This window comes from Simochromis diagramma, unplaced genomic scaffold (genome assembly GCF_900408965.1).
Source record: "Simochromis diagramma unplaced genomic scaffold, fSimDia1.1 OVJJ01000816.1, whole genome shotgun sequence".
In the NCBI taxonomy this organism is placed as follows: Eukaryota; Metazoa; Chordata; class Actinopteri; order Cichliformes; family Cichlidae; genus Simochromis; species Simochromis diagramma.
Genome location: NW_024386908.1, coordinates 18515069 through 18541646, shown reverse-complemented (window position 1 = coordinate 18541646; position 26578 = coordinate 18515069). Strand labels below are relative to the sequence as shown.

Genomic DNA, 26578 nt, shown 5'->3' with positions numbered 1-26578 from the left:
TTTGTCCCTATTTTCGATGCATTTATTGTTATTTATTTGTAAAGGACATCGAAGCTGGAAGATATCCTCTGAAATTGGTCCAAAATCTTGTAAAACCGCCGGCACTTTCTTTTCCGTATGAAGGTCTATAACTAGTCCTCTGCTTCCTGTTTCTAAAAGTCCTGCAGAGTAAACAGATGCTACCTGCCAGCAGAAGCCCTTTAGCTCATATTCTGCTTCACAGTCCAAAACACATGACCTACAAACCACGACATGCACAGGCCTGGACCGTTAGCCTAATTAACCAAACACGTACAGGCGGCAGTCTGAGGTTTAACACAGCTGACACGGTTTTATTTTAGCCTCACATACTGTGTGTAGAGTTCAGCCTCAGTTAGGTTTAAGGCTGGATTAGAGTTAGTTTAGCCATAGTTTGTGTCACCTGTGTGCGACGCTGCCTTTTTTGATGTCCGAGATGATCAAAGGATCACCTGGTTTCCTGTTGGACGGAGCTGCAGACACACAAAGAGACGAGTTGAAGATGAAACAGAAAACTGTAAATAATTAAACCTGTTTACACCACTACAACCAGAAGTAACGATTAAATGTTAAAGGGGAAAAGTAAAATCAAAGCAGGAAATGTAATATTGAAGTGACACCCAAGAGGAGGTCGGGCTGGATCTGGTCTGATGAAATCCGTCTTTCAGAATGAAAATTTAATTTCCCCGATGTGTAAACATGATGAAACACCAAATTAAATCATTTAATAAAAAATAAAACTACTGTCACTGACAATAAAAAGACTTTTATAATAATCTAGTTGCTTGTTTTGGCATTGGCACTCTTTCTTAATCAATAATTAACACAGAGCTGTGTTACTAATAAAGTCTATCTAAACCATCCACTGTAGCGACCTCACATTAGCGTACGTGTTTGCGTAGTTGTTTCTCTTTACTTACAGCTGATGGTGATTCCCAGTTCCACTCCTGGTTTCTTTGGGAGCTTTACGTGGAACGTCCCTGAACTGGGGATGACTGACTCTGTGCAGAAAGATGGAGACATTTCAGCAGTAGAAATGTTTAATTTACTGTGAAATACATCAGAAGAGGAATAAAGGCTTTCTGCTCAACATCTTCTCAGTCAGAATCAGGTGGTTAAGCTTCTGTTCGAGGCTTTAATCATACGCTCTGTATACAGTCCTGCCTGGCTTGATGAGAACCAGTGTTTCAATCTTACTCACACTTTGTGTAACGGTTATAAATACAGGAAGAAATAGAAATATTTTTTGCTCAGAGACATCAGCAGACATGTGGAAAACTATTTCAATAACAGTCAATGATTAATCACAAAGTGAGTTCATAGGTACGACGTACATGTTAGCTGTCCATGTATTAAACCTGATTCTACATAACTTAGAGGACACATCATGCTCTCAAATGTTTATAGAAGATCAAAGTTCAAAACTTAGAGGTGATCCTACATAAAAACCTTTCCTGCAAGTCAAAAATCTTTAATGCACCATTTGTGATGACATCGGTCTGTTTTGTAGCTATTATGTTAAGAATGTTCAGGAAGTCTTTTGTGCTGTCCATTTGTACATTTTATTAATTTATTAAGTGAAGTATTGAGATTATTAATTGTTAATATCAACACTGACTGATAGAGACAAAAAAAGACTGCTACAGATTCACACTGGCCGTAGATGCTGACAGTAGGTGATGTAACATTTAACTTCACCATTATTAGATGACGCACAGCTATATCGCTTCTTCGCTACCGTTCGGTACAGTAGACTGGACATCACAAAATAAATTGGGAGTTAATCTTTTACATAAGCCTTTGTTTATAACTGGCTATGAGCATGTTCATAAACATACACCCACTGCTTGGTCCCTTTATTCTGAATATCCAAAGCACTGTTAAGAACTCATGTTAAAACTGAAAATCCAGATGATCTTCTAATTATTAAAAAAAGCTAAATTGATCTGTTCTTGTTGAATTATCCTGTGTAAAGATTATCTATTACTCACTTTCCATAAAATCAATCAGCATAGATGATGACATTATAGAGATTTGTAAAATAAATGATTGTAGTATTTGGCTCCTTGCAGGTTTCGGAAGATGTCCCCTTGGACTGACTTCAGTTATGATGCTTTCAGGAAGTGAGGAAAATTTTCTCAGCCTTATGTTTCTCTGGGAAATAACGTCCACGGTCTATATTCTTCTTTTGGTTAAATAGTGACTCTGACTGTCCTGTAAATGACATCTCATGCAGTTAACCGTCCTGCAGCTACAAATCATACAATATGCCTGTGAGTCACTACTGACAGCTTGTTGTGTCGTTCTATTAAACTCAGGCGTAGGTGGTTATTTACACCAGCTGGAGTACGTTACATCCACAAAGAGTCTGACAAATTACAGAGAAGCAGAACCAAACACAGACTGGCAGTCAGTCAGCCAAAACACGACGACACAGAAAACAGATGTCTTTGCCCAGCAGACAGACATTCATCAACAAGCACAGTTTTCAGTGCTGATCAGAAGCATGAAAACACAATTCTGATAAAATGATTTTTATTTATTTTTTACCAGCTACATCGAACTCAATTTCCAGTGTGAGCTGAGCAGTGATGGACGAGTCTCTGAGCAGCTGATTGGTTTCTTCAAGGGTCGAATCTTCGGTTGGAACGCCGTTTATGGATAAGATCCTGTCACCGATCTGCAGGATGCCACACCTACACATATATACACAAATATCTGATCACTGGAGCTCTTCTTACAATACTGTAGAGTCTGTACAGAAGGCCATGAGGTAATGGCATTTTGAACTGGTGCTGCAAACATAAAATGCAAAGCTGCGATATAGAAAATAAAAATTATATATATGTTGCCATGATTATCAATAAAGACAAAATATTAAATATTTCCAAATTTCACAAAAAAAAACCAACTGAAAATTGGGGGGGAAAAAGTTCAAATCTGAGAAGAAAGGGCAAAATAATTTTTTCTCTAAATTTTTTTAAAGCCATCATAGCTGTGTCAGTGTGTTTACCTCTCAGCGGGGCTGTCGGGGTCGATGTAGGCAATGAGTGGCGGGGATGACAGCGTTTCCGTGGCAAACACTCCTCCCTGCAGTTGCAGGCCAAACCCCATGATGCCGTCGCCAAGCAGCATCACCTCGGTGGTTTCCGTGTGGACTACCTGACCGGCCAGACCCACAGTGCTGGACGCAAGGGACACTGACAGAAACAAAGATTATTCTATTTTTTAGTCTCATTTTCCTCCCGTCCTGTGACAGCACCTCAGTCCTGTCCTTGTTTTCTGTCATACATACGCTGTTAGAGGGTGCAAGCTCATATTAAAATGTCATGGTTTAAGGGGTTGTAATGTTTTTTTACATTTTGTTGGTCATTATTGGTCATGTTATGAATTCATGTCTAAAACCAGCAAATAAAATAATAAGATTTGTTGGATTTGGAGACAGACTCACAGGAGCTCTTAAAGTCCTTTTTCTTGCCCTTCCTCCTCATCAGTGTGCCCCGTGGACTTGTGGGATACATGTTCCTGGGCAGGGTGCTCATGTTGAGGGAGGAGAGGCTATAGGCCGACATGGAGCCTGGAGAGAAGGAGTGGCTGAGCGCTGCAGAAAGAGAGAGGGCTGATGAGGAAAGGTCTCTCTCTCTCTCAACAGAAAACATGAGAGAGAGTGAGAGAGGTGCACGTACGAGGATTGTTTGTATGGCGGTTGTGCGATCTGGCGCCTGATTGGTCAGGGTGGTACGTGTTGTAGTGGTAGGGGGGGAGGATAGGGGCAGAGCCTCCGGTCTCCCAGGGGAGGGGGCGGGGACTACGCTGCACCTTGACTGCACAGACACACACAGAGGAGGGTGTTTAGGTTAAGACAAGAGGAAAGGTCAAAGGTCAGGCAGGTGCTTGGATCACAGCATCGAGATACCTCACTGGGAAGCCAGATGAGGAACTGTCATGCATACACAGGTGTGTGTCTTTCACGGCTTTATAAAAGATTACTCCTCTCTTCACATAATCTTTTATAGGGCCTCTTGAGTGTGTGTTTCTATACTGGTCTGTGGTGCATTCAGGGCCTTGTCGGATGTGATGTGTGTACGTTTATACCGTGCTGTGGTGCGTTCAGGGCTGGTCGGGTCTGGTGTTGTGGCAGGATCTCCAAGCGGACGGTCTGACAGGAAGCAGAAAGCAGCTGAGTGGCTTCAGCCAGGGAACAAAACTCCATCGACTTCCCATCAACGGACAGGATATGATCTCCTGCATGAAGAGCACCACACCTACACAAAAACACAAAAATAAACAGAGAATTTAAACCTGAACTTGGACAAAACTCATAAGTTAAATTTCTGCAGTTAAAAGTGCAACAAAATATTTCAGTTTCTGCACAAATACTGAAGTTAAAGTGTGACTGAATGAAGCTGAAAGATGACAAGGTGGTTAAAATAACCAAATTTACATAGAATCAAATAATAAGATAAGAAAACAGTGTTAATATTAGTTAATAAGCTGAAATTCCACTTTAGGGAAAATGAAAGCAGCTGGAATGATGCTCAATATGTGAAATCAATAAATAATAATAATAAAACAATGCAGTTAAAACAGTAAAACAGCATCAGGGTCAGAGGTTAGATACCTGTCTGCTATACTGGCTGGTTTGACCTTGTCGATGATGATGACCTGCTTGTTGCAGAACATGGAGGTGGACAGGGCCACACCCAGGCTAGACCCTGCCGCCTTGGCAACTTCAACCAGCAGCGGCCCTGATGCCGTGGCAACAGAGTCTGAAGGAGGGAAAACAGACAAAGTTTTTACAGTTTTTACATCGTGTAATTTACAGAGTCCAAACGGTGTTCATCAGGGTTCCATCCTGGGTCCTGTTTAATTTTATGTAAAAGTTCCAAATAAACTGATCATCTGAAATCTTTATAATTCAGATGATACTCTTCTTTACATGTTGGTAAATTTTTAGCATTTTACTCTACACAGTACAAAGTACAAATGATCTTTTATTTTAACCAAAAATCACATTTTGGGTTTCAGATAATAAATACAAAATAATACTTCTCATGCACTGTTTCCTAATGTTAACGTTAACCAAGAACAGGACTGAATATACACATAATACAGTTGTGATCAAAAGTCTATATCCACTTAATCATGAGCATGAATGTTATGGAAGTTCCAGTATCTATTGGTAACTGTTCTTTTTCCAGGGTTAAATGATTGTGCAGCATACATCTTTAATTACATAAAAAATAAATAAATAAATAAATAAAATTAGCTGCACAAGTTTGAATTTATTTTGGATTTTCTCTACTCCACAGTGCCCCTAAAAAAAACCATGTTTCTGCCATAATTCGGGCTAAATGTTTGACCAATCATCTTGGCAGAATTGATACAGTTCATTTAAACTGACTGGTTTCCTGGGACATACTTATGGTCTACTCTCTTATTATTTTTCTAGTTACAGAGAAACATTAATGAGTTCTGCAGAACACAAACTTACTTCTTTAAAGTTTTTGCTTTTGTCATTCAATGAACATCTCAAAATTGTATCTAATATCCACATATCAGGATGGACACAAATTCAAGCTCAGCTGCAGTCCTGGCACTGTTTGGCATCGTTTCTCATCTGTAAGCCCCCTGGCAACCTACCTCTACCCAAACTTTCCATTAAATGTAATTTCAAATTTAATAACAATAAATGTCAAAACCAGTACAAGCAAGATTTCAGCTTGAATCCCCACAACCTTCTCCTTTTCCTGCACAGTTCTGATGTTAACTGATTAACGCTTTAAGCTCTGCTGGGAGGTGACACTGATGACTGACCCATCACGGAGACGTCATACTCAATCAGCAGCGTGGCCTCCTGTCCACACTGCTTCAGGATGCTCATGGCCTCTGAAAGTGTGCTGCCATGGAGACGAATCCCATCAATGCTTAACAACCGATCACCTGGCTTGATGGTTCCTTCCCTGCAGCAAAAGAGAAAGAAAACAGTTTTTAGTCTGTACAAAGGCTCCCAAGGGACAAAAATCAGACAGACAGGTCAGAGGTCACGTACCGGTCTGCTGGGCCGCCTGGCCGGATGGTTGTAATGACGATGGGACGGGACTTGTTCCTGTCTTCATGGGCTCCACCTGCAAACACGCGGTCACATCACCATGTTTATTTTGATTTATTCTAAACACACAAACAGAACTCGCCTCACCTCTGATGACGAAACCAAAGCTGTTTCCTTCTTTGTGAAGCGTGACTTCCACGTTCTTAAACATGACCCCTGACCCCTGCACCGCTGCAACACACCAGAACATCAACAACACGTCAACACTGCAGCCGGCCGAGTGCAGCTGAGTGTACACGTCTTCTGCTGGCAGAACTTACAGACAGGCGGCAGCTCGTACTCGACCTCCAAGACGACCCGTTCACCCACGTTCTTCAGCAGACTGATGATCTCATCGTGTCTGAACTTGGCCAGGTTGATGCCGTTGACAGACCTGATATAGTCGCCCACGTTCAGCTGGTCACTCCTGAGCAAACAGCCAAAACATCAGCTTTAATTTTACTTAATCAAACCTTAATGAGTTTGTTTAAGAAGAGGCTGTTCCAGAAAGGATGCTGCTAAACATTAATAACTGCCAATGCTGCACCAATATCCATTAATCAGTCACCCAAAGTGTTCTGTGTCATTTTTGCTCATTGTCGCTTTGTAGCTGGTAGTTGATCGTACATTGCAGGCTCCTGCTGCAGCTCAGTCACCTATGCCTAGAGGGTAACGGCTGAGAAAAATATATATTATCAGGCTGGTTAAAGAGGGGTTGCTGGAGGTTGCTGGCTGTCTCTAGGTAAACTCAGTCACAAAAAGGGTTCTTTCAGTTTGCATGGAATATGCAGGATGGCTGCAAATACTCATCGACTACCCACTGAGCGTTAGTAAAACTTTAAAAAAGTCCGACCAGAAACAGAAACCTTCACCTGTTCACCTTCAAAGTAAAAGTTAGTTAGTATCTTGCCCAAGGATATTTGGCATGCAGACTGGGGAAGCCAGGGATCGAACCACCAACCTTCCGATCAGTAGATGACCCACTCTACCACCTGAGCTACAGGATACAGCCACCCCTGGAGCCCACTATGTGGAATATTCATGTAATCTATAGGTTTTCACTAAGTACAAAGTGATGTAGAACACGTTTTGTCTTTTTAATATCTTATATCTGATTGCTCATCCCTTTAAACAACTGAAAATACCTCCAAAGTAAGTCTCAATGGCGATTCTTTGTTTTTTGGCTCAAGTCCTAAAAACACAAAGACCAGATGTAGAAGACATTACCGGGCCGCGATGCCTCCCTGCCGCAGGTTTGAAACTCGAGGCTTCCCATCTTTGTCGATTCCTCCTGAAACTGTCAGCCCGAGCGTCGTCCCCTCCTTCTTCATCAACTCCACCACCGTGCATCCCCGAAACTCATCTGCAAAAAGGGACATGGGATGAACTGAATGCTCTTCCTCGCCATTAAGGATTTTTTTTTCTTCTTCCAGTAAAAATTATTCCTATTTGCTTTTTCTTCTTCTTGACTGCACAGCTTCTACTCTCTTTATTTAAGCATGGAAAAAATAAATAATAATCTGGATAAAAGGAGAAATGAAGTCATCCTCTGTTCTGTCATCCATCTATATTTCATCAAACAGATGAAATATTTAACAGAGAGAGAGGGAGAGAGAGAGAGCTAGAGAGCAGGGCGGGTATTTCAGATCAGACCTGCTACGATGTGCTGTGACCAGTTATAAGGTAATGAAACTGAAAGCAGGATTTTATTTAAATATTGTATTTTAATATTAATCAGGTTCATCTTCTTTCATACAGGCAGGATTAAGACGATCAGTCTTTGGCAGTGACCATCATCGTCTCCTCCTCACTCATCTTCCTCCTCCAAAGAGGCTTTACAAAAAAAGCAGCAGCGCCCTTTTCAACTTTTCGAAAACGGCACAGCTGACTCACACTCGGAAATAGAAAATCCTCAAATCTCTGATAAAAAACTGAGATGAACAAGTTTCCTGCAGTGGCGCTGGTGTCAGCAGCGCGGGGGGGGTAAAGTTAGCTTTACGCTGAAGGAAGCAGCACAAAGTTTCCCTCAAAGGAACAGAGCTTTGTTAAAGCTGCGCTATTTCAGAGTTTAACATCAGGAGTATCTGGGCTAGGAAATCCAGACTGTATATGATGATTTAGCCTCTACGATGTCACCCACTCGTTTCTACAATCTGTGTTTTCAAGCTTCAGTGTTAGAGCTCTGATGTTTTTGGAGTAAGAAATGACCATATTTGAAGAAGAGGGTGCTAAGCTTATCAGCTAATATTGGTTAGTTTCATTTTTATGGGCGGTTACCAATGCTGCACTGATACATTTGACCAATCACAGTACACTTATGTCCCTCAAAGTCTTCCTAATCTAGCAAAGGCACCCACTTATACTAAGAGCTGAGGAAAGACCTAAAACTGAAGTTCTGACGTCTACGATATCATCCCTAGGCTGTCTCTGACGTCAGTCTGACAGCTCTCCAAATCAGTGATGCAATTTTTATTCTCACAGAATTTTTGATTGTAGCACAAAGACACCCCAAGTAGGACACCAGCTCCAGGTGGGAGGAGATAAACTGCGACTGCAAGCATCTTCTTCTTCAGGTCACAAAATGGGAAACATCAGCTGTTTCTGAGCGTGCTCTATTTTCAGCTGTGTTAATGAGCTCAGCTGGTGGATTCAGACACTTTGATTATAAAAATGTTTGTTACCTGGTATACTCTGCCTCCTGATGGCCAGCGCTCCATCTGGAGGTCGCGACCCGGCGGAGTGTTTCGTGTACGGCCCTTCATCTGGAACACAAGGAGACATGCAAGAATATTACAGACTGGATCCAGACTTTAACTGGTTCCAGTAGCTAGAAGTAACGCCTCATAAGGCAGGTTCTTTTCAATAGTTTGGACACAGTGGCTCTGATGGCATATAAACCCCCATCATCACCTTGCACTGAGTCCAAATCTCCATTTCCTCTTGTAGAAGGTAGCAGACCTTAACCATTTACTCTAACTTGTTTCTAACCAGATCTAACTGGATCAATCGGGTCCTTTGACTAGTTTTAAAGCCTTTCCTAAAAACTGGTTAAATAGTTGGGATTTTTTGACAGAATGGTTACAGACCTTCCTCAATATTGGTATCTGACCTCTACCATCTCATCAACATGGTCTGTTTGATTGGTTTGGAGACTCCACTAGTGTCTGTAATTGGGTATAAACATAAACCAATTTCTTCAACTGGTCTCCAAGCTCAGATTTTTCCTCTAAGCGACCCTTACCAATTCAAACCTACTAACCAGCCCGGTTTTTCTGACTTGTTTTTAAACCCGTAGAAACACCTCTAGCTGGACATATACCTCACAAAAAAATCATGACGCGTTTCCAAAGTTTTGGTTCTTCAAAGTGATTCTAAACTATATCCAGTTTATCAACAGTGTACCTGGCGGTACATCTAACTGGATATATTCCACAACTGTCCCACAAACTGGTTCTGAGGTTCTACCAGTTCTCATCACTGTTTTTAAATGCTTTCACTGCCCCTACATTCAAAAAGCAACTAGTTCCTTTAATTGAAATGGAGAAGGTTCAGTTCCTGGTCCTAAAGTGTTTAAGAGGCTTTACTACGTCCTCTACATGGATCCAGACTAAAATGGCAAACTGGTTTTCCTTGACTGCTTCCTTTAGCAAGCTCCAGTTCAATCAACTGGTTTTGGAGACAACAGGAGATTTCAAAAGTTAATCCAACAATTTAATTTAAACTATACAAATATACAACCAGTGGCCGTTTCCAATATATAAAAATTCATTGGTTCCTTCAGCAGGTTCAAATGCTCCACCAATTCATCCAACTGGTTTCAAAAGTCAAACTGTTCATCCTTTAACTATTTTTCATTATCCATTATGTTTAGAAGCTTAACCAAGCTTCCTTTAACTAGTTGTGAAGCTCTAAAATTAAACCTGCTGAGTTCTGACACAGATTACCTCAGACAGTATCCCCACACCAGGCTCCCATAATGCATCTCTACTCACCATCATCATCAGACAGTGCAGAGCTTCCACCACAGAAAAACATGTCAGGGATGAGCTAAACAGCGAACACGTTAGTATGCTCGCCTTCAGGTTCTTTTACTCATCATCATCGTCCAGCAAAGCTCTGAAGGAGATTTCTCCTGACCACTGGTGTGTCTTGCTCTCAGCCTGAACAGCTGCTGAGCAGTCTGTCAACTCATGAATAAAGAAGCCACAGCCAGAGAGAGGTTACCTCATCAGCACAGCGACCAATCCCTGTGGAGAGCAGAGGTGGTCCAGCTAAGTCTGCACCAATCTGAGCAGCCCACCGGGAGATCCCGCCGGTGATGTCATCACGCTAAAAGCATGATGTCATGTAGATATATCTGGATGGAGTGGTTTGACTGTTTATTCCCAGTTTACAACAGGTGAGACTCTCCTATCATCTACTGCACCTGACACCAGGTACAGGCTTGAACAGCATTTGATCAAACCCTCTTATTAAATCTGACGCTCCACCCGAAAGAGGGGAAAACTCGGGAAGATACTCATATTGCCTGTGAAGTGAATACTTCTATTATTAATTAAATGCTAATCTTCAGTTTTGTCTCCTTTTTATTCCTCTTGTGTGTGGTGTTGTTCTATTTTAGTTCTGCGTTTGGCTCTATTTTATGTCATTCTAATTTATTCTAATCTGCTCCGGATCTATTCTGTTTGGTTCCAGCAGCTGAGCTCAGAAACACAGCGAGGCCATTACGTTACATTCACCTCCTGAATATAACCTACCGTGAACCCCAAACCTCATACCAAGTCTTTATGGTAAAATCTCACTCGGGAACTTCCTTTTGTTCCCAAAAAGAAAGTCGAGTCCCCACAAAATGAGCATGCAAACAGAATTAGGTCCCCACAACATGAGTAACACATGCACACACACACACACACACACACACACCATAACAAACTGAAGATGAAAGCTAAGCCTCCTCCTCCTCCAGATGTAGGACAGCAGCAGCAGCAGCTCATTTTTTCTGTCTCCATCTACAGTGCAATCTACATATACACACATATACTGGATAATACTACATTCTACACGCTGCGGTATCTCCTGTGACACACATGCACACAATCTTAGCTCCTATTACTGAGCTGCAGTTCTTTAAACGAGGTCACGCATCATCTTTAAATGTCAAGCATCTGAAACCAGCATTTGAGTCCAATCAGGGAAGAAAAATACGAGTAGCTGTGAAATGGTACATATAAAAAAAAAAAAAAGACTCCATGATAGCAACAACAACAATATTGATAATAATAAACACATCTTACAGGCAAGACAAATGCAACCAGTCAAATGTGTCTGCAAAAATGCCCTCAGCACTAACAGACAATAAGGAATCACTAAGCAGCTGCAATAGAAATGCAAATTACACACAACGCCACCTACAGGCAAGACAGGTAACAGTAAAAATTTATAAATGAAAGGGCTCAAGAGTAACAATAATAAATGCAAGAAAACTAAGAAAAACGCAATTAAATATACATGTTTTATACACAAACGTCTGCAAAATTTATTTATTTTTATATATCTATGATTATTATATGTAATAAAAATCATAAACAGCTAGGATGTGCAGTAAACAGCAAAACAAAACTGTACATCATGCTACTTAGGTAAGTAACAATATTAAAGGTAACTAAAATGACAGCAATAAAACTGAAAAATCAACAATAAAAAAAAGAAAATGTTAAAAATAAATGCCACCTACGGGTGAGAAATGTATTGTATTAGAAAACTGGGAGATCTATATAAAGCAAATGTGTTTAAGTCCATTCAAGGGGTTTAGCAGAAAGTGAATCATGGAGATATTTACAGCTAAGGAGCTGCATGAAAAGCACAGCAGTTATCGTAAGTAATAAAGAAAACGTATTATCATCCTTTTTAAATCTGTCTCAGGAAGCTCAATCAGCATCAGTTTTCTATAAATACATCCTTTGAATCACTGGTGGCAAAGACTAAGGAAGTGTGGTCTGACATGAAATATGAAACAGACAGAATATAAAGGCAGGTGCTCTTTTCCATTTTCTGCCTCCACTAAGTTTTTGGAACCACTGTCCAAACACTAGTACTTAAAAATTGTATTTATCTATTATCATTTAATTTATTATTTTTAAAATAATATTTTAAATATTTTTTTTCTCCAATTACCCAGACTGTAAATATGTTCAATGTGTTTTAGATACTTTGATGGAAATGAAAAGATTTCTAAAAATTTGAGTTACAAAACTAAATAAATAAAACAATAAGTGACGATGCATTAGCAATGGTAAATATTCATATATAAAAATATCAACAATAAGAGTATATGAGAGTATATGAGGTTTATGTATATAATACCTTTTACTAGATTTACATATTGTTTATTAATACAATTCAGACTATTCTCTTGCATAATCTGTTAGTCTTGACTTTTATTATTTTTTGTTAATCATTTTTAGAAGATAAAACATTTATCGACACATCTCTAAAGAGGAAACAATTATCAAATTAGTAGGAAACCTTTTGCTGAGATTAACTGTTAAATTTCCTAAGCATAAATCATTATGTATTTATTTTTGTACAAGTTTTTAAACTTCCTACCTCCCGAGCACAGACATTGTTTTACTTTTAATTAAAGGTTTATGCACATGTTTGGGTTAATTGTCAGTACTGACTGTGCAAAGTGTTTTATATTTTACGTTTTTAAACATCTTTTAATGTGCAAATGAGCTGGCACCGCTAAATGAACCAAAATGTTTTAATGGCATTTTTACTAATTATTTAACTTTTACGCACCAACAAATTTAATCGCTGCTGTAATTCTCTGTACAATTGAGCAGATGTTTATTTATTCAGATAATTCACATGTTGGCTCTCTACTTTGATATTTAAAAACCTGAAAAACATGGATGTTCAGCCAAGCTCATGGGTTTTTAAAATAAACCTCTTCCACTTACATTCATTTACAAAACCTCCCAAAGCTAACATCTAAGGTTTTACAGCCACAAGCTGAACTGTGTTTTCACTTGTATAATTAAAATCCACTGAGAGCTGGAGCTCAATTTTTAATTATATTTATAACGCTCCTCACAACACATTCAAAGATTTCTCCAAACACTCAAACTTTCAGCAGACCTTGAACAGAAGTCAAATCTCCCAAAGAAACAAATAAAAACAGCAGAACTATCAAAGGAAAACCGGAGCTGTGAAGACTTTGAACACAGCAGGGGTAAAACTTTCTTTGTCTGTATGATTATCTCAGCGCAGGAGGTGTCATCGAAGCCTCGTCTAATTTACTGGGAAAGGAGGATTTCAGCTCTTCCAGATTAACTGGCTTCCAGTTGAGGACAGGGCTCGGCACGTTCAAGTGTTTCTTCTTATTTCCATAATTAAGAAAAATCAAAGAGGCTGGGTGGACTCCAGAGCCAAACCCAACTGTGTGAAGATAACACTCTGAGACCAGCCAGGTTTCCTCCATGTCTTCTGCTGCCAACAAACTGAACAAACTACTCCTGCAATTCAAGAAGAGTCAAACTTTCCTGGCTTTCAAGTTGAGGCCAAACAGTGGCTGCTGAATTTCTCTGAACTCCTTCCTCAAGATGTGGACGTCAGCGACTAAAGCAGCTTTTTGTCCTTTGTCACCAATTTAAAAGCTTCAAATATGTGAACCTCACAGTTTATTTCACCTGTTTATGAAGTGATGGAGCGCCACATAATTTAGAAACTGGATTTCATGTTGTGTTAAATAGGACCTGAAATTACTGAATGAAACCATAAACTGATCAGAAAAGCATTTACTGAGGTTGTAAATGAAGCCAGGAAAAGGTTGATTTTCTCATAGACGTCAATACGACCAGACTTCATATCAGAACCAAAGCATTCACCACTGGTGGCAATTAGAAAGAATGCAGATTTGCTTTACTACCTCATCACTACATCATATTTATATATACAGCCCAGAATCTCAGTACTGATACTGTTATTATGCTGGGTATAATAGTATCACTAAGTATCCAGCCCACCTAAAGATGGAATCAGAGTGTGGGGAGTTCTGTCAGATAACAGACTAGCGTGGATCCAACAACAGGTTTGGTGAGTGTATCATCAAATAATTTAGAGGTTTTAAGGCAAACAGCTGCTGCAGAAATAAACCACACTTTCATCTGGTATTCTCACCTTCATCCACATGATATCCAGCATTTCCTACAGATTTACAATTAATTTGTGTTTGTGCCCAGCAGCACATGAACCTCCTGCAGGTTTTGCTTAGACCAACTTTTGAAAGCGGAACGAGCTACTGTCACCAGGTGCACGTGGAGACAGAGGAGATACAGCTTGTTTAATCATGAGATAGAGACCCTCTGGAGAGGAAGTTGAAGAAATCGAGGCCCTGTACAGCCTGTTGGTGGGCAACACTAGTGCGTTTTCAACACTAGGGCCAGCAGAAAATAAACTAAAAATAAAAGTGAAAGATGGTCCAAGGATGACAAATGGAGCAGTAAACAGAGGCGTCTACAGTAAGTCTCTCGTCCCATGGACGGACTTAACCTCTATTGTCTAGAACCACAGATGGAGATGGTAACCAGTTTTCCACCTGCTGCATTTTCTACTTTGAATCAAATTTAGCCTGGACCAGATCACCAGAGTAGAAACAGCAAATACTGCTTATAGCTGCATTTGGAGTTGGAGTGTACTGGAATGCAGGATGAGAGACAGAGTTTACTGTAGCAGCACAAATCCAACTTGTCTGACTGGAGCATCCACCTACCTCACAGTCCAAGATACTGGAGTTGGAGTCTATTCAACAAGGGGACAAGAAACCTCCTCTCATGAACAAACTCAAGGTTAAATGTTCACAAGCCTGCTCAGGTCAGAGTACGTAAATTTGATTATTAGACGGTGACCACAAGGGTCCATGTGACTGTACACATGTTAGCCTCTTTTTTGAGCTCTAAAAATTTAAACTATAATGCGCTACAGGCAATGGACTTAAAATAAACTTGAAAGAAGTGTAACAGGAATGACTGCTCGCCTGTCAGGTCCACTAAGAAATATAAACAAGGCTTCCAACATCTTGGACTACAGCTGGTTAAACAGTTAGTAGTTCAAGAATGGAGACAGAGTTTGTCTGAAGTTTCTGAACATTGAGGACCGCCACAACAGCAACGTACAGCTAGTCAGCAGCAAACCACAAGACAGAAAGGGCAGCAACTTTTTCTTCCAACGAGGGAAAATAAAAATAGCAGAGCAACATTCTCCTAATGCCATTCTGTAGATGAGTTACAGGTCAACTGTCTCAGACTGAGACCGCCACAACAGCAATGTACAGCCAGCTAGAAGGGAAACATGACAGGACAACAACTGAGCTTAACTTAATAAGGAAAACTAGATGGTTCAGGGATGAAAAATTAAAAACAGCTGTTTCTACATTCAGTAATCCAGAGAACAAACTCCAGATCAGCTGTCTTAGACTGCAGCTGGTGACGCAGTCCTTGTTCAGCTGAGTAACATGTTAACCAGCTCTCCACCTGCTGCAGTTTCTGGTTAGAGTGGCCATGTAGAACCACCATCACCAGCTGTGGTCTACAGCGGCAGACACTGAATTCATCTCACCAAGGGAGGACAGGCTTTCAGGACATCGAGGACCGCCACAGCGGCGACTTGTGCCGCCTGCTGGTAGGTAAACACAAGACAGAAAAGGCAAAAGCTTAACTTTTAAAATACGATTGAGGGACTGTGCATGGAGGAAAGATAGATATAATTTTTTTAAAAAATGCTCAAATGAGTCATGAAATTTAATTGATCAGCCTAAATTGATGAATAAAGTTAGACGCTGGAGCCGACAAACACCTGAAGCTTCAAACTGAAGGAATTTCATAATCCTGATCGCTCTCTCAGGCTCTGCCTGCCCTGCTTTCTCTTCCCTGTTAATACAAACCATGAATATTACATTCATGAAAACAGGACCCCATGCTCGCTCGCTCACTCACTCACTCTCTCTAAGGGTCTCTCGCCCCACAGCAACCTGCAGCCATCAACTGAATGAATCCATCAGGAGATCATTTACATCACCACACACACACACACACACACACACACACACACACACACACACAAACAGACACACACACACACTTACAGCCGGCGTTGGTCATAAACAAGCCACTCTCTCTCTTTTCAATGTCAGCAGTTTACAGCAAATGTCTCTCGACCACTCCTGCATGTATGTTGCACATGAAATTCTGCTCCATCACACACACATCCTCTCGCTCTCTCTCTCTTCCTCCCAGTGTTCCTCTGTGTCTCTCTACCTTTGTTCACCCTGCGCAGGATCTGGCAGCGACATTTAAACGACACGGCGATCATGGTGAAGCCGAGCCGAGCGCCACCTCCCCCCCAGCGCCATGCAGAAGACGTGCAGCCACCAAAAAAACCCTACACCTCCCAATCCTCTTCCTCGCTGTCTCGTTTGCAAACGACCGAATGACCGACGACCTCCTCCTCAAACAGAAACCATCATCGAGGCGCTTCCTGAGGCTCGAGAGAGAGAGAGAGGGTGGGAGGGAGGGAGAGAGAGAGAGAGAGAGTGTGCTGCAGATGTGAAGCGCCTCCATAAAATCAGGGAGGGGGAGGGTGGAGGAAGAGTCTGCGCAGATGGGAGGATGAAGAGGAGCGGGAGGAGGAGGGGAGGAAAGAGGCTGCCGTATCTCTGTGCTGGTGTGTAATGTGTGTTTGTGCAGCTGGAGGGAAGGAAGGATAGATAAAAAGGATTCTGATGTGCGACTGTGATAAGGAGACAAATGGAAGATGGAAAAAGGGACCTGAAGAAAATTATTAAAATTAAAAATGGAGGAACAAACATAAAAGAACAGAAGGAAAAAAGCAAAGAAATAAGAAAAAAACTGGAAGGAGATGAAAAAGGCAGCACGGTGGCACGGTGGTTAGCACTGTTGCCGCACAGCAAGAAGGTCCTGAGTTCAATTCCAACATCAGGCCGAGGTCTTTCTGTGTGGAGTTTACATGTTCTCCCCGTGTTTGCGTGGGTTCCCTCCGGGTACTCCGGCTTTCTCCCACCGTCCAAAGACATGCAGCTTGTGGGGATAGGTTAATTGGAAAATCCAAATTGCCACTAGGTATGAATGTGAGCGCGAATGGTTGTCTGTCCCTGTGTGTTGGCCCTGCGACAGACTGGCGACCTGTCCAGGGTGTACCCCGCCTCTCGCCCTATGACAGCTGGGATAGGCTCCAGCACAAGGAAGGAAAGAAACAATAAAGGAGATGGAAATAAATGAAAAGAAGATAAAATGAAATAATAAAGGATAGGAAGGAGACAGAATAAGGAAACAAAAAGCAAAGGGAATGAAATTAAAGTGGAAAGAGGGACTGAAATGGATAAAGAACAGCAAGGTTGGAGGTCAGCAAAACAGGAGGGAAGGAAATGAGAAAGTGGAGAAGGAAAAAAGAAAAGCAAGGAACTGAAACATAACAGAAGGAAGCAAACGAAAGGAAGTGTGAAAGGAAACAAATAATGAAGAACTAAGGAACGGAATGAAGAAGGAAATGGGAAAGTGAAGATTTAAATAAATAAAAAGGCAGGAAATAAGGAAAGTAAAATGGTGAAAGAAGGAAGCATGAAGTGCAAGGCAAAGGAAAAACACTGGGCCTTAAAGTGTTTCTGTGGACATCAGCTTGTGATGTGTAAACTGGAGTTTAAACCCTTAAAACTGAAAATTTCATCAGAGGAATCTGAGTCTGCAGCCCTCTGGCCACCGCCGCAGTTTTCAGGAGTCAAACAGCAACAGATTTGTCTGCAGGAGGAGCGAGGTGACGAAGATAAACCTTTTAAATCGCTCAACGGGGAGCTGTAAAGGTACTTCAGAGCCTTCCCTTACCACTCAGCATACGCAGCTGGTCTGATTTACATGATATGATTGGTCAGCTCCTGGGGGGCGTGTCCAGTAGCAGGTAGTGAAGTGGTCAGACATGTAGGTCAGTGTTTCAGATGCAGATTATTCTGGATTAGTGTCAGTGTGCGAGTATTAAAGGTATTAACAGTGATGTTACCATAACTGCAGTGAATGCGGGTCAGTGTGTGTGTGTGTGTGTGTGTGTGTGTGTGTGTGTGTGTGTGTGTGTGTGAGAGAGTGTGAGTGAGAGAGAGAGAGAGAGAGACACGCACAGTTATTATATCAGGACGTTTTTGTTCGTGTTCTTTACAATGAGGCATGCTGCTGCTGATCTCTGCCGCCTCCTGCTGGAGACACTGCAGCAGCACAACAGCAAGAACTGCAACATGAATTGATTTAGCTTTTTATAACAAACAAACTCCTGAAACACAGAAAAAAAAGAAAAAAGAAGAATCACAACAGCCACAGGACGAGTGGAGACCCTCTGTGATGTGTTTTAGTACTGAGGAAAAAAAACAGAAAGGACATGAGTGAAAAGGAAAAGGGACAGAACACTAATAAAAGGGGGGGGGGGGGGGAAGGAAGGGAGAAAAAGCAAGGATGAAAGGTGAGAAAAAAGGAAGGAAGCAAAAGAGGGCGAAAGAAGAAAGAAAATAGACAGGAAATGGGAGAACACAAGGAATGACATAAATCCAGAAAACAGAGAAGGAAAAAAAACAAAATGGGAAAAAGGGAATCAGGGAGGGAAATAATACAGTGAAAAAAGGAACAAAACAAGGGCATAAATGGGCATAGATGAGGATGAAGAATAAGGAAGGTGAAATGGTCCTTAGTTTGGAGGGTTTTTTACGCCATCGTCTTTCCTCTGTAGAAGTTTTTAAACTTGTCAGGAAACTGAGATCAACAAGAAACGCCGGTTCTCCTGTCAGCATCACCCTCGTTATGTTGGCTGTAGCACATGTTTTGAAGCTTTACATTAGTCGTTATGGTAACAAAACATGATCTAAAAGTCTTATCGACCCACAGTGAGCTCATAAGCTCAAGTTCTGGTTTTATGTGGTCTTGTTTCTGTTGTTTTCTGTATCAGAATCACACTGAATGAAGGCCCCCCCCCCCCCCACACACACACACACAGGTTCTTTGATTTAAAACACAAAAACATTCAATATAAACTTTACAAGCAGAACGTCCTGTTTACAGCCCCACATCACTGATAAAACACAGAATAATGAAGTGATGAAGCCCGTCCTGCTCATGTCAACACACACACACACACACACACACACACACACAAGAATGGCTGCAGCTGTTACCATGGAAACAAGCTGATGAATAATTGAGGGGAGAGAGCGAGCGACCCCGAGCTGCACAAAGACTGATTTTTGAGAGATGAAAGAAGTGTTCACACCAGCTCACATGCACACACACACACACACACACACACACACACACACACACAACTGCAGGTTATCATCACAGCCGGCAGCATTTCAAAACAACCAAATCAGAGAATAAATCCTGACATTTAGTGTGTGTGTGTGTGTGTGTGTGTGTGTGTGTGTGTGTGTGTGTGTGTGTGTGTGTGTGTGTGTGTGTGTGTGTGTGTGTGTGTGTTAAACGTGAGTTTGAGTCACTGTGCCATCGTCACATGCCACCACACACTCACAAAAACACTCAGAGTGCTAATGATGCCGTTACAGAGGTGGGTGGGGGAGGGGGGAGGAGAGGACGGATGTGCAAACCTTTAATTAGCACTAACGGTCGCAGTCAGACTGACGGGTTCACGTGTGTGTGAAGAACAGATGGGATGAACTGTCACTGCTGCCGCCACACTCGCTGTCAGACCCTTCAAGCAGATATCAATGCTGAATTTCCACCTATTAAAGGTTATTCAAAGTAGTCAGGACAAAATTGAAACCCGCCTTGTTCCCACTTACTGCTCCTTACTTACTATCATTTGAAATTAATCTTTTTCATCTCAGTAGAGAAGATGCATTGTAACAGCTGGAAAGCAGCTCTACTGATTTGACTTGACAACTGAAGGTAGGTTTGGAGAAGAAATGGTTAACTACGTCAAACAGAAGAAGAGGAAGTGCATACTAGCAGATAACAAAGAATTAAATGCTTCTACAATGAATTCTTCTTTCATTTTTCTTCTACAGCAATGCACTCAAGCGTTAGTCTCAAAAACACCAATCTGTGAAGGGGCGTTTAAATTAAAGTCGCTCTACACACACAAAAATGTATACTCCATTACTAAATGATACTAAAACCTTCTGGCAGTATCCATCAGATAAGACACTTATTCATAACCGTATCGATATCAACCAAGAACTGCTGCAAACACGCAGGTACACAGCCCTTCCCTTCACTAGCAACTGCACAGACAAGCTCCCCTCTTCCCTAGCAGCTGAACACACAGTCCCTCCCTTCACTAGTAGCTGAGCACACATATACGCCTCCTCTCAATAACAGTGAGGAGGAGCTAAGTATGTCTGTGCTCAGCTCACTAGCAGCTGAACACACACAGAGCTCCTCCCCTCACCAGCAGCTAAACACACACAGAGCTCCTCCCCTCACCAGCAGCTAAACACACACAGAGCTCCTCCCCTCACCAGCAGCTAAACACACACAGAGCTCCTCCCCTCACTAGCAGGTGATTATGTGAACAGGAGTTTAAAAAACTGATCAACACTTTAGAAAGAGTTTCAGGAGGTCATTAAAGATCCTGTTTGAACAACATAAAATATTAAACACTTATAAATGTTAGCTTTGATTAAGCTCATGTTACTGTTAGCTGTTTAACTATTAACAGTTACCCAGAAACCACATTAACCATCGGTTAAGTAATCATATGCAGTCATTTCTGCCCATCTGTGACATTGTAACAGAAATGTTCTAACAAAGTAAAATTCAAATTATTAGAAAGCTAGGAAGTACAATATTAGAAAGACAAAAGTGAGCAGCAGCTCCAACAAAAGCTGAGAATTGAAGTTTAAGGAAAGCAGGATTTATCGCATTAGTTTGAGATACGTGTACCTAATAAACTGGAAACACTCTGAGGACTCTGAAGAGTAAAGAAAAGAAGGAAGTCGTTGTTCTTTAATTTAAAAGAACTAATTAAACATCAAATCCAAATAATGTGGAGAAAGTGCTGTGAGTCCCGAGAGGCCTGCAGATTAATTAAGGTGGATTTCTGCTCTACTTTCCGCCTCTCTGGTCGAGCATGTTCATTGGCTGCAAAGATAATCCAGCAGCGAAAAGCACGCCGCCTCCGAACCACCACGGATTCAATCTGAGCAAATGGAAAAAAGAAGGAAACGTGGGCCGGCAGAGTCGAGAGGATCTAACGCAGTCACACATGAGAGCATGTGGGCGTGATGGCAGAGCTAACGGCAGCCGGGAACACAGGAGGACGGTTTCACCACTTCATCAGAAAAATCTGAAGCAAGAGTCGATAAAAAAAAAGAGAAACAAAATTACTAATCGAGGGCCAGCCCTCCCTCCTGCAGCCCGTTTTCCTCTTTAATCTCCATCATGTTGAACACAGGACCAGTTATGCTAATGAGGGCCTTATTTAAAGCTTTAATTAGCAAATATTTCTGTGTCAACAAGCCTCACACAGCACAGGACTGCTGTGAACTCTTCGCCGTGTTACAGTCACTTCATTAAGGTGCAAATTTATGCATCGTAATGTTTCAGCATGTAATGAGATCAGCGAGCACACGGAGAGGAGATGGCGGGCAGGCGGCGGGCAAGCCCGAGAGGGACAGGTGAGTTAGAGGTGTGGCCTGAGGCTGCAGACCAACACTTTTAACCTGTGCCCCTCAAAACTGGCAATACAAGGCTAAAAATACTCAATATTCTCGTATTTATTTATTAATATAAGTGATTAAGTGAAGTGATGAAACAAACAGTGGAGGGATATAACCACACATTGAGGTTAAAGGACAGCTTCAGGTCATTCCTCCCACCTGAACCATTCCAGAATCAGCTCATTGTTTCTGCTAATGTTTTTACAAAATGATTATATGAGATTCTTTTTATGACTCAACAGGAATCAAAGCTAAAAGATGAGCCCGGTATCGAATATAGGCAAAAAGAAGACCTTTCATATGCAATAATTAGTTTTGACTGGTCACCTATTCCACATGAGTTTGGTTGATGTTAGGTTTAATGATCCCCCAGTTCATTCCCCATTTTTTGAGTGGTGCAGGATAATGATTTTAGTTTTTTGCACATCCCGTTCTCTCATGTCAAAATAAGGATTTTTTTGTTCAGATCCATTTTGTTCTGCAACAAAACATGATTTTATTATGTGCTATGTGATTATTTATCCTTTAGGGTGTCTTACTCTTTTCCTTTTTCAAAGAACACCAGAAGACAAACACCAAAGAACTACATCCATCCTACACAAGCTTCGGGAAAATCATGAAAATACATTTTAACCAGTCACCAAAGTTCAACACAAAACAATCCTCCAACTCTGTAATGGCAGCAACGGTAAATCAGTGCGTTAAAATACTTAAAAACTTCTTCAATTAATGATCAACGGTGTGCTGAAACAACTTCTATGACTTTATATCCAAAACATCTGTGTCTTGTGTCGAAAGGATATCTGCAGCATTTGAACTCAATCTGGGGCACCCTTTCCCGTAATACCGACTCGCACCATAGGATGGTGCCATGAGCCAAACAGGCATTGAGAGTATAGTCTTATTTACAATAGAATCCACCTGAGGAAATAGTGATGTGGAAAAAGAAAAAAAAATGGCAAAATGCTGCTCCTGGTGGTGAAAGTTTTAGTTTAGCTTTGTAGAGCATAATTACAAAAAGTCTTTCCTCCACAGCTCGGTTCAGGTATTTGATTTCTTACTTACAAAAATCATGAAATAGGAAATAAAAGTTCGTATTTCTTCATTTTCATGAGGATAGAACTGTTACATTTTTTAGCACAGTCACAGTCAGCACAGTGATTGTTTTTCACAGCATGTATGCAACAAACATTCAAGACTCATCAAAGGACCCATCACACTGTTAACCAAGAAAATAAGTTATCTTTTAACTCAAACCATCATATTTTTCAGGACTTAACTGTGTAGTTTTTAATACATACACCCAAACTAGTAGTTTCATATTAATATTATATATATATATATATATATATATATATATATATTCTAACGATCCAGTTTGTGGCCTCTAACTTCCAACTTCTAAACTCAGGCACACAGTTTCCAGCTTCCAGCTTATAGCATCCAGGTAGCATCTAGCCTCTAGCTTTTAGCATCTAGTCTGCAAAAGTTCCAACCTTGAGCTTCTAATTTCTATCTTCTAGTTTTCAGTTTCCAGCCTCCAATTTTGCCATTTTACAAGTAGAAAATAGTTATTTTCTGCTCTTGGATGTGAATCAATAGATATGAGACTGGTGTGTGAAACATTTGAGTTCAAATAAATTAAATCTGTGTCCAGAAACACAAATCAATACATCGTAAAATACTCAAATCAGCAGAAACTGACATGAGACTGTATAATATTTACAAATGATAAAGAAAATAAAAACAAACATCCCTCACAACAACTTAAAAAATAAAGTGCAGCCGTTTATCTCGATGGTTTATAATTTTGGTAACAAAGAGACAAACCAATCCGGTCACAGCGCTCCCTTGGTGCAGGTAACAATGTTTTCTCCCTCTTTGCTGATTTTCTATCGTGCTTTAAGGTGAATTCTAGGAGGGAGCGTTTCAGACACGGTTAAATGGACTCGACTTTAAAGGACTGCATGGAGGCTTCACCGGACAACCTGCTCTACCTCCTGAGGCTAAACGCAGACGCCGAAGTGAGCATTACAGACCAGGAGCAGAAACAACTGATGTCATCTTTGTGTGAATGTTTTATTCATGAACTCTTTAAGATGCTCGGTCCAATAAACCAGGTTAACAAGGTCAAACCAGATTGAATCAAAGAGGAAATACGGGACGAAAATCACCCTAAACAAGGAGTGAGGAGAGGAGGAGAAAGAGAGTGTGTGTGTGTGTGTGTGTGTGTGTGTGTGTGTGTGTGTGTTAGTCAGTCAACCAACCTTAAAGTGCTTTCATATACAATCACACGCTGTGATAAACACACACACACACAACCCCGTTCAGCTATCTTAGTGAGGACCTTCATTGATATAATGCTTTCCCTGGCCCTTTACCCTAACCATTAAAAATGAATGCCGAACCTTAACCCTTACCCTAAATGTAACCATAACCCTGACACTAAAACCACATTTTGAGCCTCAAAAACACCTTTAAATGCCTTCAAATTTGTGAGGATCGGGTTGTGTGTCCTCAATAGTGACTGTTGGTTCTCACAAGTATAGTAGAATGCAGATTTCGGTCCTCACAAAGATAGCTAGACAGGAACACACACACACACACACACACACACACACACACACACACACACACACACACACACACACACACACACACACACACACACACACACAGCTAGCTGGTAGCTTTGAGAAATGCCTCCTGGCAGCTCTGCACTACACACACAAATGGTTTATTTTCACACAGGAATAATAAGTTCAGTGTCAGCTATTAGCATCCAAACACTCAAATATGTTGCTCTTAATTATTAAATAATTAAATTTACACCCATAAGATTCCACAAAGGCTCCAGAAGGTGTGTGGATTTCTTTTTGTTTAATCTGTGCAGAGAATCGGTCCAAATGTGTTCCTCGAGTTCATTCAGAGACTTCTGAGACACCAAAGTGCCGCTCGCGTCATCTGCTCACCGCCCGCAAACACTTCTTAATAGGTGTAAACGGTTTAGTAGATGGCGAGTTCAAGTCCTGCTTGAGTTTTCTCTGCAGGGAGACAGATGGAGACGGGCGAGGCGTGAACCAGAGTTCAACTAAAAATATAGGCAGTTTTTCATTTTAGCTCAGCTGACAGTTTTCTGAGAGGAACGTGTCAGAAACACACTTTCCTAGAAGCATCTGGACACAAAGAAGTTTCTGAGGGTGGATTTCACTTGAAAGCATTTCAGAAAACATTATCTTGAGTTTGACAAAAAAAAAAAAAAAAAAAAAAAAAAAAACCATCAGGACTGTGAAGGTGAAAAAATAAACTAGAGCACAGTAAGCTTCAATTTATCACTACCTGACTGGTTCCTTTGTTAACTCCCAGCTCAGCTCCCATAGTCTCATCAGAGTTAAAAATAAAGAAGAAAAACTTCAGAATGTGCTTTAAAAACACATCAAAGGGCATCAGAACAAACAGAATCACAATCAGAGACCAGAATAGAGTCAAGACGAGACCAAAATAAACTGAAATTCACAGCAGATCATTACCCGACAAGGGTCTGACCACACTCCTCCTGCCCTAAAGCTTAAACTCCTCCTGCTTTATCACCTGCTCTTTCTGTAACGTGAAACTAAATTTGCAACATGAACATCATGTTTTGTTCTCTAAGACCTTAAAATAGCGGCTGAGAACATAAAACGATCAGGAAGGTGTTTGCAGACAAATTTAGGAAGCGGGTTATTTTCTCGAAGACATGTTTTTAAACCAGAGGAGGCACCCCCTGCTGGATATCAGAAAGAACATCATTTAAGACACCTCAGTATTGGCTTCAATCTTCACTCCTGGAAGCTACGTCCATCTGTTGCATATATCAGAGTTATATTGATGGATAACCTTGAGCACCGATGATGATCAGACTGATCAGTGATAATTTACCGATATAGGTGGTTGTTAGCTTATTTTTGCATTAATGCAGGGGGCCAAGTGGGTGAGAAAATTGCAGTAAAGTTTTTTTTAAAAAGCAAAAGAGAAGAACAGATTCACTGCTTATTACAGAATGCTGGCCAGACCCACTTTAGATCAAATTGGGCTCTTTGTAGCCCATGAACTAAAATAAGTTTGACACGCCTTCGCTGGCGTGTCAAAGTTACATCATCATCATTAAGAGATTCGTATTAAAGTGAATCGGCCTCGCTAAGTGACCAACACTTCCATCGAGTTCAGCTGTCTTATTTCTGTCTGCAGGTGACGTGAACGCTGCTCGTGTGCAGCGACGCTCGTTAAACTTCATTTGCCGGTGAAAGACTCGGCTGTTTGTGTGGAGAGCTCGATGATGAGTGGAGGAGAGACTGGTGACACGTTTTACACAATTACAAAGCGGAGTGGACAAGTTAGTCGAGCTATGAAGAAGACAAAAGGCAGACAGATGTTATGACTTAATAACACTTTATCTGCTCAACTGATGTCCATCCACTTCAGCTCACTAATTACTACTGACTGAATCATTAATCGATAGGCGAACGAGGCTCTTCAGCTGGGACAGCTTACATTACTTTCTCTTCTTGCTTTTCTTTCTCGGTGTGCATCAAGGAGGGAGGATAGCGTGATCCCACAATAACACTATGGAGATCACTCAAGCCTAAGACAAAGTTCACAGAAGAACAAAGAAGGAGAAGAAACCATTTCATATGATCCAGGTCCACACCTGTGAGGCTAAAAACAAACCTGCACTCTCCAACACCACAGACTGGTAAACACAA

The 26578-nt window shown here is 41.1% G+C and overlaps 1 protein-coding gene across 7 annotated transcripts in view; it reads right to left on the bottom strand.

Moving 5' to 3' along the window:
* Window positions 1-26578, bottom strand: part of grip1 (glutamate receptor interacting protein 1) — a 54142-nt gene that overhangs the window by 17000 nt on the left and 10564 nt on the right. For 3 of the 7 annotated variants that reach the window (XM_040035889.1, XM_040035890.1, XM_040035891.1), the window contains exons 2-15: window positions 8791-8871; window positions 7337-7472; window positions 6391-6536; window positions 6218-6301; window positions 6071-6146; window positions 5836-5981; window positions 4640-4787; window positions 4114-4283; window positions 3705-3842; window positions 3470-3619; window positions 3032-3218; window positions 2569-2714; window positions 939-1019; window positions 422-491 (exon numbers count right to left, since the gene is read on the bottom strand). In XM_040035889.1, coding sequence (XP_039891823.1) covers window positions 422-491; window positions 939-1019; window positions 2569-2714; window positions 3032-3218; window positions 3470-3619; window positions 3705-3842; window positions 4114-4283; window positions 4640-4787; window positions 5836-5981; window positions 6071-6146; window positions 6218-6301; window positions 6391-6536; window positions 7337-7472; window positions 8791-8871 — 1759 coding nt within the window. Of the gene's footprint in view, window positions 1-421; window positions 492-938; window positions 1020-2568; window positions 2715-3031; window positions 3219-3469; window positions 3620-3704; window positions 3843-4113; window positions 4284-4639; window positions 4788-5835; window positions 5982-6070; window positions 6147-6217; window positions 6302-6390; window positions 6537-7336; window positions 7473-8790; window positions 8872-16425; window positions 17012-26578 lie in introns of those variants that run through there. The other 4 variants (XM_040035888.1, XM_040035893.1, XM_040035892.1 and 1 more) reach the window with 4 other exon arrangements.